This window comes from Salmo salar, chromosome ssa09, assembly GCF_905237065.1.
Source record: "Salmo salar chromosome ssa09, Ssal_v3.1, whole genome shotgun sequence".
Taxonomy (NCBI): domain Eukaryota; kingdom Metazoa; phylum Chordata; class Actinopteri; order Salmoniformes; family Salmonidae; genus Salmo; species Salmo salar.
In genome coordinates, this window is record NC_059450.1 from 84,803,401 (window position 1) to 84,816,327 (window position 12,927).

Below are 12,927 nucleotides of genomic sequence, written 5' to 3' on the forward strand. Positions count from 1 at the left end.
AATGATGATGGCCACTCTGCCTCCCTGTGGTCAATATTGTCTACTGCTGAATTTGAGAAACTTTTGTTAGCTACTTCTCATTGGTTGAACTCAAACACACATAACAACATGCTTCAGACAAGACGAGGGGTAGGGTGTTTAGAACAAAGATGTTGCCTGTTACACTCAAGTCAGACAAAAGACCACAAAATCATGATACCTGGTTGATTTTCTTTAAAAAGATATGCAAGCAAACAAACGGTAAAACTATAAAACATTGTAATGACAGGGTTGTTTAAGTCCAGCCCTTACAGGATTTTGAATTTTTCAAGGCACATTTTCATATATTAAAATGACAAAATAATTAACAAACATATTAAAAACAGTAGCAATGATGAAAAGCAAAAAGTTATAGGCTTCTCAGCTTCTCTCACACAAGCCAGGGTCTCTGATTGACAAGTAATAACACATGATGATAAATGAAGCAGAGACTGCTGGTTACTTATGTGGATCCTTTACATATGGTGAAGGTAAAACATACAGCATAGCAAGCTGATCTGAGTACAGTATTAGAACTTTTCAACAACATCTCACACTCAACGAGTACAGTATAACGCATCTGAACTTAGGCAGGGTCAATTGGGGATAAAGTATTTACAATGTGACAGTCAGTCGGGCTATTAAGATGGTCAGCCATTACAATGTGAGTCAGTGTGTGGATAATGTGTTGTGGACATTGAACCAGAGCCATAGGGGTTCCAGGTTGGTATGAAAAATAAACAATATGTTACCTACAGTAGAGTGGTGAGCATAAGTACTAGTGGTGAGAGTGAGTTCTAGAGTGCTGAGAGTGGGTTCTAGAGCACTGAGAGTGGGTTCTAGAGCGGAGACAGTGAGTTGGCGTCTATGATCTGCTGCAGGATGCTGTCTACGTCTGGCGTATCCAGGCTGATGCCCTGCAGGTCCAGGTGGGGCAGGATGGCTGACAGCAGAGCCACCACGTTCCCTCGGATTTTGTGGAGGTTCTCCTGCACAATGCTGGGAAATACAGAGAGTAGAAAGTTATAGAGAGAATACAAATCTAAAGAACCGATGGATTATAGGGTGTGTGTGTATTTCTGTCTGTGGGTGTGTTTCTGTCTCTGTGTGGGTAAACATACCGGGAGCTCTGGTCCCTGGTCACTGGGCTGTCAGTCTGTCTCAGCCTGCTCTGGGGGTCAGCCTTCTCCCTCCTCAGCCTGCCCAGCTCAGGCTGCTCTCTCTGGGGCTGGACGCCCTCCACAGCCAGCCCTGGAACCACTGGTATGCCAGGGGACGCTGAGCTCTCACACTGTAGTGAGAAAAGAGGTAATGGGATACATTTCTCTATAAAAGTTTAAATTCAGAAGAATTGACAGCTAGAATACCAGTTTTAACTAATAAGAAGGCTTGGAACTTACCATTTTATAATGTTCTTCATGTATCCTAATGGGGATAGTAGGTCTTTTGATTTCACTAATCTTGAAAAACATTCAGACCTTTACTAAATTCACAGTTAACCCTACTGACCTCCTTTTGGTCCTGTTTGGTTACCATGGCCACCGTTGTCTCCGCCTCCGCCCCACCAGATGCCTTATCCCCAGAGGCAGCCTCTGTCATCACCACAGTGTCCTGCGTTGCTGGGGGTGCGTTGGAACCCAGTATCCTCCTCAGCCTCTGAGCCTCCTTCTCCAGTCCAGCCAGTCTCTGGACCAGGGCTCCCCTTTCTGAACCAGCCCCCTCCAGGGTCAGAGCCCGGGGCCAGGGGCCCTCCGGACGACTCAGGGGGGACACCACTACCGTCTGGGCTGAGGTGAGGGAGGGAGGCCAGGCAAGGCTGGAGCTGGGCTGGGAAAGGCCTCCTCTGCTGGCCCCGAGTGGTGCCTTTTCCCCCTTGGTCTTCTCTGTCTGCCCAGTCAGTGGATGTGGTTCGTTGCCGTCTTTCCCAGGTTGTTGCACATCTTGGATCTCGTCAGCAAACGGGTGTGGCCCCGCCCATGGTTGTGATCTCTTTTCCATGTCCCTGGGCGGCCATATTGACTTCCGCTTGTTTCTGCTGAGACAGAGAGAGAGACTGAGTGTGTGTATCTATCTATCTATATGTGCATTTGTGTGTGTGTGTGTAAGTGTGTGTGTTCGAGTAAGCGTGAGTGTATATGTATAGGTAACTGCCAAAATAAAGGAAACACTTGAGTAAATGAGGGACACAAAATATATTGAAAGCAGATACTTCCACACAGGTGTGGTTCCTGAATTAATTAAGCAATAGCATCATGCGTAGGGTGTATAAAAATGCCCAGTTGCCCATTATTTTGGCTATCATGGCTAGAAGAGATCGCAGTGACTTTGAAAGAGGGGTCTCAAAGGAGCATAGCGAGTTTAAAGGGTGTGTGTGTGTGTCTCAGTCACCAGATCTCAACCCAAATTATGGAAGATTCTGGAACGATGCCTGAAACAGCGTTTTCCAACACCAACAAAACACCAAATAAAGGTAATTTCTCGTAGAACAATGGTGTTGCATCCCTCCACTAGAGTTACAGACACTTGTAGAATCTATGCCACGGTGCATTGAAGCTGTTCTGGCTCGTGGAGGTCCAACGCCCTATTAAGACGCTTTATGTTGGTGTTTCCTTTATTTTGGCAGTTACCTGTATGAGCGTTTGCATGCGCGTGTGGGTGCGCATGTGTCTGACCCAGACTTGGACTGTGCCATGTTGTCCTCGTCATCCTCTAAAGTGGCCACCAGTGGAGCCACTGTCTTATTCAGCTCGCTGTTCTCAGTCTCCTCTGTGAGCAGAGGGAGGGGGGCTTCACGGGGTAGAGGGCGGAGGAGGACCGGCTCAGACAGAGGGAGGGGGGCTTCACGGGGTAGAGGGCGGAGGAGGACCGGCTCAGACAGAGGGAGGGGGGCTTCACGGGGTAGAGGGCGGAGGAGGACCGGCTCAGACAGGCCTTGGGGGAGGACATGGTGCTTCCGCGGACGGCCTCGTTTTCTGACCAGGCCTTGTTCCCTTTTTAGACACAGAATGGAAACAGCAGTGAATGGAACAACCGAGATGGCTCAGTACAGTATAGATAAGCATAGTAGAGTAGGCCTAAAGTATAAATATGAAGAAAATATTCAACTGAAGGAGGAAGTCGGGTTTGCTCTGACACTGTGGCTTTTACTGAGAATAACAACGTAAAACTCACAGGCGGCAAACCACAAACTGACACATGCACACAGAGAGTGCAAATACATGGCATTGCATACACACACACACACACACACACACACACACACACACACACACACACACACACACACACACACACACACACACACACACACACACACACACACACACACACACATCAAACAAAGTGCCAGTACAGATTTTAATACATGAAGAGCAGAGTAGGGTGGAGGTGAGAGTAGGGTGGAGGAGAGAGTAGGGTGGAGGAGAAAGTAGGGTGGAGGAGAGAGGGAGTGAGAGTAGGGTGGTGGAGAGAGTAGGTGAGAGTAGAGTAGAGGAGAGAGTAGGGTGGAGGAGAGAGGGAGTGAGAGTAGGGTGGAGGAGAGAGTAGGTGAGAGTAGAGTGGTGAGAGTAGAGTGGAGGAGAGAGTAGGGAGGAGGAGAGAGTAGGGAGGAGGAGAGAGTAGGGTGGAGGAGAGAGGGAGTAAGAGTAGGGTGGAGGAGAGAGGGAGTAGGAGTAGGGTGGAGGAGAGAGTAGGGAGGAGGAGAGAGTAGGGTGGAGGAGAGAGTAGGTGAGAGTAGAGTGGAGGAGAGAGTAGGGAGTGAGAGTAGGGTGGAGGAGAGAGGGAGTGAGAGTAGGGTGGAGGAGAGAGTAGGGAGGAGGAGAGAGTAGGGTGGAGGAGAGAGTAGGTGAGAGTAGAGTGGAGGAGAGAGTAGGGTGGAGGAGAGAGGGAGTGAGAGTAGGGTGGAGGAGAGAGTAGGGTGGAGGAGAGAGGGAGTGAGAGTAGGGTGGAGGAGAGAGTAGGGTGGAGGAGAGAGTGAGTGAGAGTAGGGTGGAGGTGAGAGCAGGGTGGAGGAGAAAGGGAGTGAGAGTAGGGTGGAGGAGAAAGGGAGTGAGAGTGGGGTGGAGGAGAGAGTAGGGTGGAGGAGAGAGGGAGTCAGAGTGGGGTGGAGGTGAGAGTAGGGTGGAGGAGAGAGGGAGTGAGAGTGGGGTGGAGGTGAGAGTAGGGTGGAGGAGAGAGGGAGTGAGAGTGGGGTGGAGGTGAGAGTAGGGTGGATTAGAGAGGGAGTGAGAGTAGGGTGGAGGAGAGAGGGAGTGAGAGTAGGGTGGAGGTGAGAGTAGGGTGGATTAGAGAGGGAGTGAGAGTAGGGTGGAGGTGAGAGTAGGGTGGATTAGAGAGGGAGTGAGAGTAGGGTGGAGGAGAGAGGGAGTGAGAGTAGGGTGGATTAGAGAGGGAGAGAGAGTAGGGTGGAGGAGAGAGTAGGGTGGAGGAGAGAGTAGGGTGGATTAGAGAGGGAGTGAGAGTAGGGTGGAGGTGAGAGTAGGGTGGATTAGAGAGGGAGTGAGAGTAGGGTGGAGGAGAGAGGGAGTGAGAGTAGGGTGGAGGTGAGAGTAGGGTGGATTAGAGGGAGTGAGAGTAGGGTGGAGGTGAGAGTAGGGTGGATTAGAGAGGGAGTGAGAGTAGGGTGGAGGAGAGAGGGAGTGAGAGTAGGGTGGATTAGAGAGGGAGTGAGAGTAGGGTGGAGGTGAGAGTAGGGTGGATTAGAGAGGGAGAGAGAGTAGGGTGGAGGAGAGAGTAGGGGTAGGTGGTGGTATATTTACTTCTTGTAGGTCTTCTTCTGGTAGCTTGGCGTTAACTCTTCTTCACTCTCCTCTGCTTCTTCTGGCAAAGAGCAGCTCCTGAAATACACACCACAGGTCAGATCAGGAAGTCCTGAAATACACACCACAGGTCAGATGAGAAAGTCCTGAAATACACACCACAGGTCAGATGAGAAAGTCCTGAAATACACATCACAAGTCAGATGATTAAGTACAGTTGATGAGAACAAAGACCACCTAACATGCAAATACACTCCTGAAAGCTTGAACGCATGCACACTTGCTGTCTTCTCTCTTGCTCTCTCTCTTACTCTCTCTCTGGGCTCTATTTTTGTCTGGCATTAAGGCGGCGCTAAGGCGTCATGTAAAACAAGCGCACTGACATTTTCCAGCCCTAACGCCAGGTTAGGTTTGTTAAAATAGAGCCCTCTCTCTGTCTCTCTCTGGTACCTGAGCATAGTGTTGGGGTTCTGGCTGCAGTTCCAGTGTTCAGGGGTGGAGCTGTAGTGGCCTTCTGGGACACGCCTCCACCTCAGACAGTCCTCACACTGCAGCCACACTGGACTCCTACACACATGTACAAACACACGCATACACACGCACACATACACCAGGCATATTTTGTTGCTGGCACACAAGTTAAACAAAACACACACTTTTCATTTCCTGTTTCTTAACCACAAGCCATCCATGTTAGCCCTGTACTTGCACTGTGATGTTACGGTAATATTTGACACTGTAGCAACAATCATCCAAAATAAATCTAACTAAACAAACATAAAAACTCACTCCTCCTCTTCCTCCTCCTCCTCATCTTCCTCCTCATTCTTCTTCTCCGCTGCCAGGAACTCACGTTCTCTCGCCTTTTTCTCCATCATCTCATTCCAGTAGTCATTGAGCTTCAGCCCCAAGGACGACAGGGTCAGCCTGTTTCAAACCACACAAATACAGAGAGGATGTTCACATCCAGAACTATAAATAGCATGTCAATCTGATCATCTGCTCATCTGGTTCATGATAATACTGATTCATTTATGTGTGTTGTACCTGTACTCTTTGGTGTATTCAAAGTCTTGCTTGTTGTGAGCCGGCTTCAGGAAGTTGCACTCAATGACTCCAATAACCCCAACCCCTGCCCTCTGACCTGACGACTGAAACAGGGGGGAGGGGGGAGAAGAGAGAGATATAGAGGTAAAGGAGAAGTAGAGGGAGAGGTGGGAAGAGAGTGAAGTAAATATAGAAGGAGTGAGAGATGGGAGATTTAGCGGGAGAGAGAAGGGAATAGAGATGGAGGAGAGAGTGATTTAAAGGGAGAGAGGAGAGAGAGAAGAGAGCACATTATTGTCTACAGTATAACTATTACACCAAAACCTCACACAATGTCTCATATCATATATCTTGTTTGTGGCCCCAGCTGTTGACAGATAAACTCAACATTACAGTCTTTAATTAATATGTACCTTGATCTGGTAGCCAACCTTCTCATAGGACTTGATGAGGCGGTTCTTATGGTACATCATGATGCCATAGTGGTCTTTGTTCTTACGGTTGAACCCAAAGGTGACCTTAACTCTGTCTTTCTGATAGAAATGGTTAAGGTTAAGTTAAGTTTTCTGGGCACAGACTGAAGCCTCTACGAGACTGAAGCCTGTACAAGTGACCACAGTACTTTGCATCGTCGCTATGTAAGTTAAGTTAGGTTAAGGTATGTTAAGGTTAAGTTCTATTACTTACAGAAGACTTTGATAAACGCAAGAATGGTTTTTGGATAGAAATGAATGGACAAACTAAATTCTAGTTCTACAGAAGGATACATTGAATTGGGGTTTATAAACGTCGTTCTCAATCTGCGACAGGCTCTTGGCGACCAGCTTGGTCTGAACCTTCTTCTGTCGCAGGATGATCTGAGTCCGAGGCTTCAGGTACAAGATGCTGAGGTAGGCCTGTGACAGAATGTGAATGAATGAGACTTTATAGAGGAGGGGACTTCCTGTTCAGAATCCTATTCAAGCCATAAGACCTTCTCACCATCCTTTATCACTCTGTTTGGCTATGCTGCATTCAAGGTCACAATCCTCTGGTGAATACAGTTGTTGAATAGAGTTCCAAGGTGACTGAAACGTTTACAGTGAACTTTCTCTTAACCACCCTGACCTGTCTCTCATCACTCACTCAACACTCACTCTCATTGTAACACATCATCACTCATCTTTTTTATCACTCACTCTCAGGGAGTAGTCCATCTCTGGGATGGTGTGGTCAGTCCTCTGCGGTCCAGGGAAGCTCTTCTTCCTTCCTCTAGTCTTGGTCTCCTCTGAGTGGATCTCTGGCATCCGGATGTCAAACTCATCTGTCTCGAAATCCAGCTCCGGCTTACCATCTTTGTTCCTGTACGTGATATTGTAGAACTCATTACTTGTGTCAGCTTCATTCTTCATAGAATGATAAAATATCCCACTTAACTGTAATGAATCATTAATGGGCCACTGATCCTTTCTGCTTTCAGAGATGATACCCAATACTGTGTCATTACTAACAAATAAGCAGAATGTGTTTGTGTGTAACAGCTTTGCTTCCGTCCCTCTCCTTGCCCCAACCTGGGCTCGAATCAGGGACCCTTTGAACACATCGACAACAGTCACCCTCAAAGCATCCATTAGCTGTCGCACCACAAAAGCCGCAGCCCTTGCAGAGCAAAGGAAACTTCTATTTTGAGGTCTCAGAGCGAGAGACGTCACCGATGGAAACACTAATAGCGCGCACCGCTAACTAGCTAGCCATCTCACATCGGTTACGTGGGTGTGTTTCCTGACCTGCGTATGTTCCAGATGAGGATCTTGGTGCCCTTCTTGGAGAGGATGGAGTCAAACTGCTGTAGCAGCTCCTTCTGGGTGTGGATCAGAGAGTGGGTCAGGATGGCATTCAGACTGGCCTCAGAGTCCTCAGTCACTACCAGCACCTGTAAGACATGGTTAAGGAGAGCAACCAGGACACACATACAGTTTTTCAATCAATCCTTCGAACACACACATGCATGTACTCTTGTCTTCCTCTCTGTCAGTCTTCCTCTCTGTCTGTCTTCCTCTCTGTCTGTCTTCCCCTCTGTCTGTCTTCCCCTCTGTCTGTCTTCCCCTCTCTCAAATTCAATTGCTTTATTGGCATGACAAACACTTAGGAAACATTTCCAAAGCATCAATGATACTGCATTGGGTCCTATCTCTCTCTGTGTAAGGATATTGGTCTGTTGGTTGAAGGGCACTATGGGGACGATGACAGCCTGTGCCTTTATAGCCTGTAGGTAGCTCTGAGACAGCATGCCGACGGTCAGACAGCCTCCGTTCTTAGTGAAGATCAGAGCGTCACGACCCAGACGCATGGAGCCAGACTTAAAGCCGTTTCCATAGACACCGATGGCCTGGTGGCTGCCCTTACCAGAACCTTTCTCTGTGAAACCAAAACTGAACAGAGAAAGAGTGGGGTGAGATTGCAGCGTTAGTTGGAGACATGTGTCTGTACTGGTGTGGAAGTGAGAGAAGTGGGTTTGTATTTGTGTGCAGAGATAGTTTGTGTGTAGGATGTGTGTTTGTGTGTAGGATGTGTGTTTGTGTGTATGTGAGAATGAGGGGGAGAAAGAGAGCGATTGTGTGTGTATTCACATGTGTTTACGTGAGAGAGAGAGAGAGGGCATGTCCGCATAAGTGAGAAAAAAGAAGGGTGTGGAACAAAGACAAAATGTTAGTAACTCAACTCAGTTGTTTATGTATGGGTAATTACAGTATAACCTTTCACATAGCAGTGTGTGTGTGTGTGTGTGTGTGTAGAGGCTGCAACACGGATGATCAAACAGCAGTGTGTGTAGCCAAACGTACGTAAGCGTGTGTTTCGCACCTGAGCATCTTGTGCAGTTTGTTGGGGGTCATGCCACTGCCGTTGTCAGTGAAGGCCAGACAGAGCTGTTGCTGTTCCTCCACCACATCTATCCAGATCTGCCTGGCTGTCACGCCTGGGTCTGACGCATTATCTACACAGCACAAAGTCAGTCAATCAATCAATTAATCATTCAATTAATCTATAAAGCCCTTTTTACATGAAAAATGGTTGTAAAGACTATTGTAGAACAAGTTGAAAAAGTCACACAGCGCTTCGTAGTAACCCTGTCTAGACAGCGGGTGCACTGTAATTATTAAAATCAGTTGACCAACTTATCCTGCATAATGTAAAAGTGGTCTCTTGTGACAAACTAGCACACGTGAGATTAACTGGACTGGTTTGAACAGATGTTTTTTCAGACCAAATGTCTGCTCCATTGAGAAATTGCCCCAGGTTTCCAAACTATGTCCTGTGTTTTATATCATATTGTACAACAGTTGAGAAAACTAACACTGTAAAAGTGTTTAAAAACTTGATCAGTGTTATTTCCTGATAGTTTCTGGTTGAAAATAAAATCTACACAGGACCTTCTAATCAGCAGGTTTGCATGGGCTGGAGTTTAGGCTTTCCATGGTGACATCACCATGCGGTAAATTCGTTAATAGACCAATAACAAATTGTGCACCAAACCTCTGCCAATAACAGCTAGTTTTCAGTTTTCACTACCACACAGTCCTAGCAAAATTCTTGCTTGAGAAATAGTTTTTTTCTAAAAAGCTATTTTGCCCATTTGAATGGAAATCTACTACAGTAAGGTACTGTTACCCAGAAAGGATTTGATATTGATATAAAATGTCTGCATTGGGCCTTTAAACAAAGTTACAAAACAATGGTCTTGTTTGAGTCCAGGAGTGAAGTCGGGGGAGGTGCATCTGCAACAGCCGAAAGCCGGATATTAATGTGGTTTTCCAACAGGAAGGCTCAGTGCAACATGGCAGTGTTGCCATTGTTTATAAAAGTGTCTTTTTAATGTCAAAATAAACATGTCTCCAACCCCCATATCACACAGTCACAAGTTGTAAATATAGGTGTGTACATTGTACTATCAATTGGTGAAAGAGAGCCTCAAATATCACATTCAATTATACATGAACTGCAGCAAAGATGGTTTCTGTTTTAGTCGCATCTTTGGTCATGTTCACGTGGGTCAAACAAAAACACCCTAATGATTGGTTGACAGCCTCCCACAATGCAGTGATGGCTGCAGGATGAAGTTGGTGAATAGCAACTTCAGAAATTTGCAGTCGACTAGAGTTAAAACTTCATGACCTTTGATCACATGGTTTTTGTAAAGTTCATGCAGTTGTCACGTAGGCGCAAGTCAAACAATTTTTATCCCCATAATGCAACACACTTTGTAAGGTCACCACCTTGACAAAAGTGATCTGCTTGAACGCGCCCAGTATGTATCTTCAGTGCTTGACTTGGACTAAAATAGGTGCTGGTACTCATGTTGGGTGCAGGTACTGTTTATATTTAGGTGCAGGAGCTCCACAATACTTTGAGTTAATATTCTGTAAGAGAAACAGGAGCTCAAGCTGTAGAACATTTAGGGTGCTGGTACTCAGCTAAGGTGAGTTCCTGCCCAAGTCAAGCACTGTGTATCTTAACCAAATGCAAGTCTACAGTGTGTACCACACTCGGGGTTATTCCAAGTATGCAAATCGCAGGCTTTCACAAATTTGAAGGTGACCAACAGACAATGCACAAGGCACCAACCAACTGGTCTATTCCAACCAATAATCATGCACACATAGCTGCGGGAAGTAGTTTGGGGGTGGGGGTGCTGCAATGTTTTTTTGTTGCGGGGTTTGCCCGAGCTGCAGATTGTCCTCTAATACAGGACTATTAAAGGCCCAGTGCACTACTTTAAAATAATAATAAAAAGTATGTATATTTTTCTTTTATTCTGATTTTTCAGGGGGTGCTGAAGGACTCTCGATCAGCACCCTTACTTCCAGTGCCTATGCATGCACAGAGCGGAGGCTTCTCAACTCTGACAACTTGAAACATAAATACCGATTTTAGATGAGAATAAACAACGAACATGAATATAAAACATATTTTACGCGCATCGCAAGTAGTGTTAGTGCGTTGATATGAATGAGGAACTAAATTCCACCTAAAAAACCTTACTAGTGCGAGAAAAATATGTTGTGCATGCCTGGCAAGCGACGTCATAATGCAGTTACTGTAGGCATAACCTTTTCTCCTTTGTAAATTATGGAACTTCATTTGATTATACTAACATGTTATAACTAAAGTATAACTTATACTGTCACATGTGACACATATTGCGATGAAAAAAGAACAGGTGGATGGTAGACTGTCGATGAAGAGCGGGCAACACACACACAGACAAGGCGTCTATTGTATTTTACTATGCGGAAGCCATGCCACCAGTAAATGTTTAGGCACAAACATTTGCAACTTTCCTGCCTCCAGCGGAAGGGGAAATGAAAACAAAGAATATCAAAATGAAAGTTGACTGTTGTTACCTATTAGTTCTGCAACTGCGCTGAAAGGCCACGTATGACTTGTTGAATTACTGTTCAGGAAGGACGGACTCATCTGCAAAAAAAAAAAATCTTTATAATAAAAACAAAACATCAACAACATATCTAGCATATAAGAACGAATGCAAATTACAAACGAAATAGCTTACAACACACAACAAATAACTTATTTGAAAATTACATACGGAACTGAGGCGAATCCCATGCTCGCTAAACCTCGCCATGTTTTTACAGTGAAAACCACTGGCACGCAAACGACACCTACGTCAAAGACAGTAGAGTTTAAACTCTGTCTACGTAGTGAGTAGCAACAGGCCGTGCGCACAGGTCTGTCTTGCTGCGTTCACGCCTTAGTCGAAACTAGGAAACTCTGAAATGTCCGACTTGCTAACTGGTTGTAGCCTAGTTATACACGTGACGCGATCGACCAGTTAGCGAGTCCGACATTTCAGAGTTTCCTAGTTCCGACTAGTACTTAAACTCCCAGTTAGCAAGTCCGACATTTCAGAGTTTCCTAGTTCCGACTAGTACTTAAACGCGGCATCTGTCGTCACTAGTTTATACACCACAGTCACAAACCCCGCCCATTTCTACAATTTATTTATTATGTTAAACAAACGCTAACTGTAACCACACTGCTAACCCCTAGTGGTGCACGACTCCGACTTCCGTGGTTGGAGTCGAAGACTCCCAAACACGCTGAAACGGATGCGCACACACGTACACACCACCTCATTGTTTCAGTCATACTAGGAAGACTACATCTGCGTTCTAGAGGACTAACATGAACATGATGCTGCCCATTTGCTTATCAACTTAACCTATAAACACCTATTTGGTTTGCATATAGAAAGTGATGTGTAGGAACTATAATTTTTATGTCATGTTTATGCTGTGTGCAGCCATGACGGATCCCATGGAATTATGGGGCGCACTCTAAATTGATAAACCTGTTATTGTCCATGTCATAGCCCTATTCGGACGTGTATTACTAGAGACGTTGGTTATGCAATTATTATTCAGGCATGTGGGTATTTCTGAGGACGATTCACACAGGATTCGTTTTTCCAAACCGTCCCCCTGTAATTCTTTGTTTTTCAAATGCAATTGACTCTTATGACGGAAGGCTGGAGATTTGTATTCTAGGCGTGAAGATATTTCAATGTCATGTCTAGACAATAATATGCTACACTAATAACTCGTGCTGGACTGCCAAATGTATAGGTGTCCCCATAATATTTAAATTGATGAAGTGTGATCATAATAATTATTTTAGCTATCCATGGTAGACATCCTTCCTAATAACGACACCTCCCATCCTGCTGATTTGAGCTGCTGCTTGAGATCCCGAGGAAGGGTGAGCAGGGGAATCTATCAAATAGTGCACCTCTAATTTTGTACAGTACTACTGCAATTAGTCAAATGAGTCACACTACGAAATGCTACCAAATAAACCACAATTCATTCACAATACTGTGAATATATAGTTTCACAGACATATCGTTGCATTTTTTTCTGGTTCGTGCGAAATCGTTAAGAATAAGATAAAACCAGTCTGCACACCACCTAAGTGAATTGGTTTAGTCTTGACTCTTGGTTGACGGTGTTGGGGGATGGGTAAATGTATTGATGCTCGAGTGCCAACACAAAGTTGTTTATATTTGTCTTTGCTACTTTTTTATATTTATGAGTCTTATTTTTGTATA

The 12,927-nt window shown here is 45.5% G+C and overlaps 1 protein-coding gene across 5 annotated transcripts; it reads right to left on the reverse strand.

The window, feature by feature from the left end:
* Positions 1-198: 198 nt before the first annotated feature.
* On the reverse strand, positions 199-11,691 carry LOC106612067 (MORC family CW-type zinc finger protein 3). Of its 5 annotated transcripts, none has more exons than XM_014212887.2 (16): positions 11,407-11,691; positions 11,204-11,276; positions 8,664-8,796; positions 8,013-8,233; positions 7,589-7,736; positions 7,001-7,163; positions 6,590-6,718; positions 6,236-6,355; positions 5,823-5,926; positions 5,565-5,702; positions 5,226-5,342; positions 4,776-4,853; positions 2,691-3,008; positions 1,528-2,050; positions 1,140-1,309; positions 199-1,017 (listed from the first exon to the last, which is right to left on the reverse strand). In XM_014212887.2, the coding sequence occupies exons 1-16, from the start codon at positions 11,443-11,445 to the stop codon at positions 858-860; spliced, it is 2,634 nt and encodes an 877-aa protein (XP_014068362.2). In that variant the 5' UTR covers positions 11,446-11,691; the 3' UTR covers positions 199-857. The 5 variants fall into 5 exon arrangements, with proteins under 5 accessions (XP_014068362.2, XP_014068361.2, XP_014068360.2 ...); XM_014212886.2 differs by having other exon boundaries at positions 1,528-2,053; XM_014212885.2 differs by having other exon boundaries at positions 2,646-3,008.
* Between the last annotated feature and the right edge of the window lie 1,236 nt (positions 11,692-12,927).

Excerpts from the sequence above, each read along its gene's own strand:
- LOC106612067 (XM_014212884.2), bottom strand. The coding sequence starts at position 11,445 with ATGGCGAGGTTTAGCGAGCATGGGATTCGCCTCAGTTCC. Across the intron at positions 5,703-5,822 it reads GAATACACCAAAGAGTACAG|GCTGACCCTGTCGTCCTTGG; the intron begins GTACAACACACA and ends GGTTTGAAACAG. Across the intron at positions 5,343-5,564 it reads GAGGAGGAGGAAGAGGAGGA|GAGTCCAGTGTGGCTGCAGT; the intron begins GTGAGTTTTTAT and ends ACATGTGTGTAG.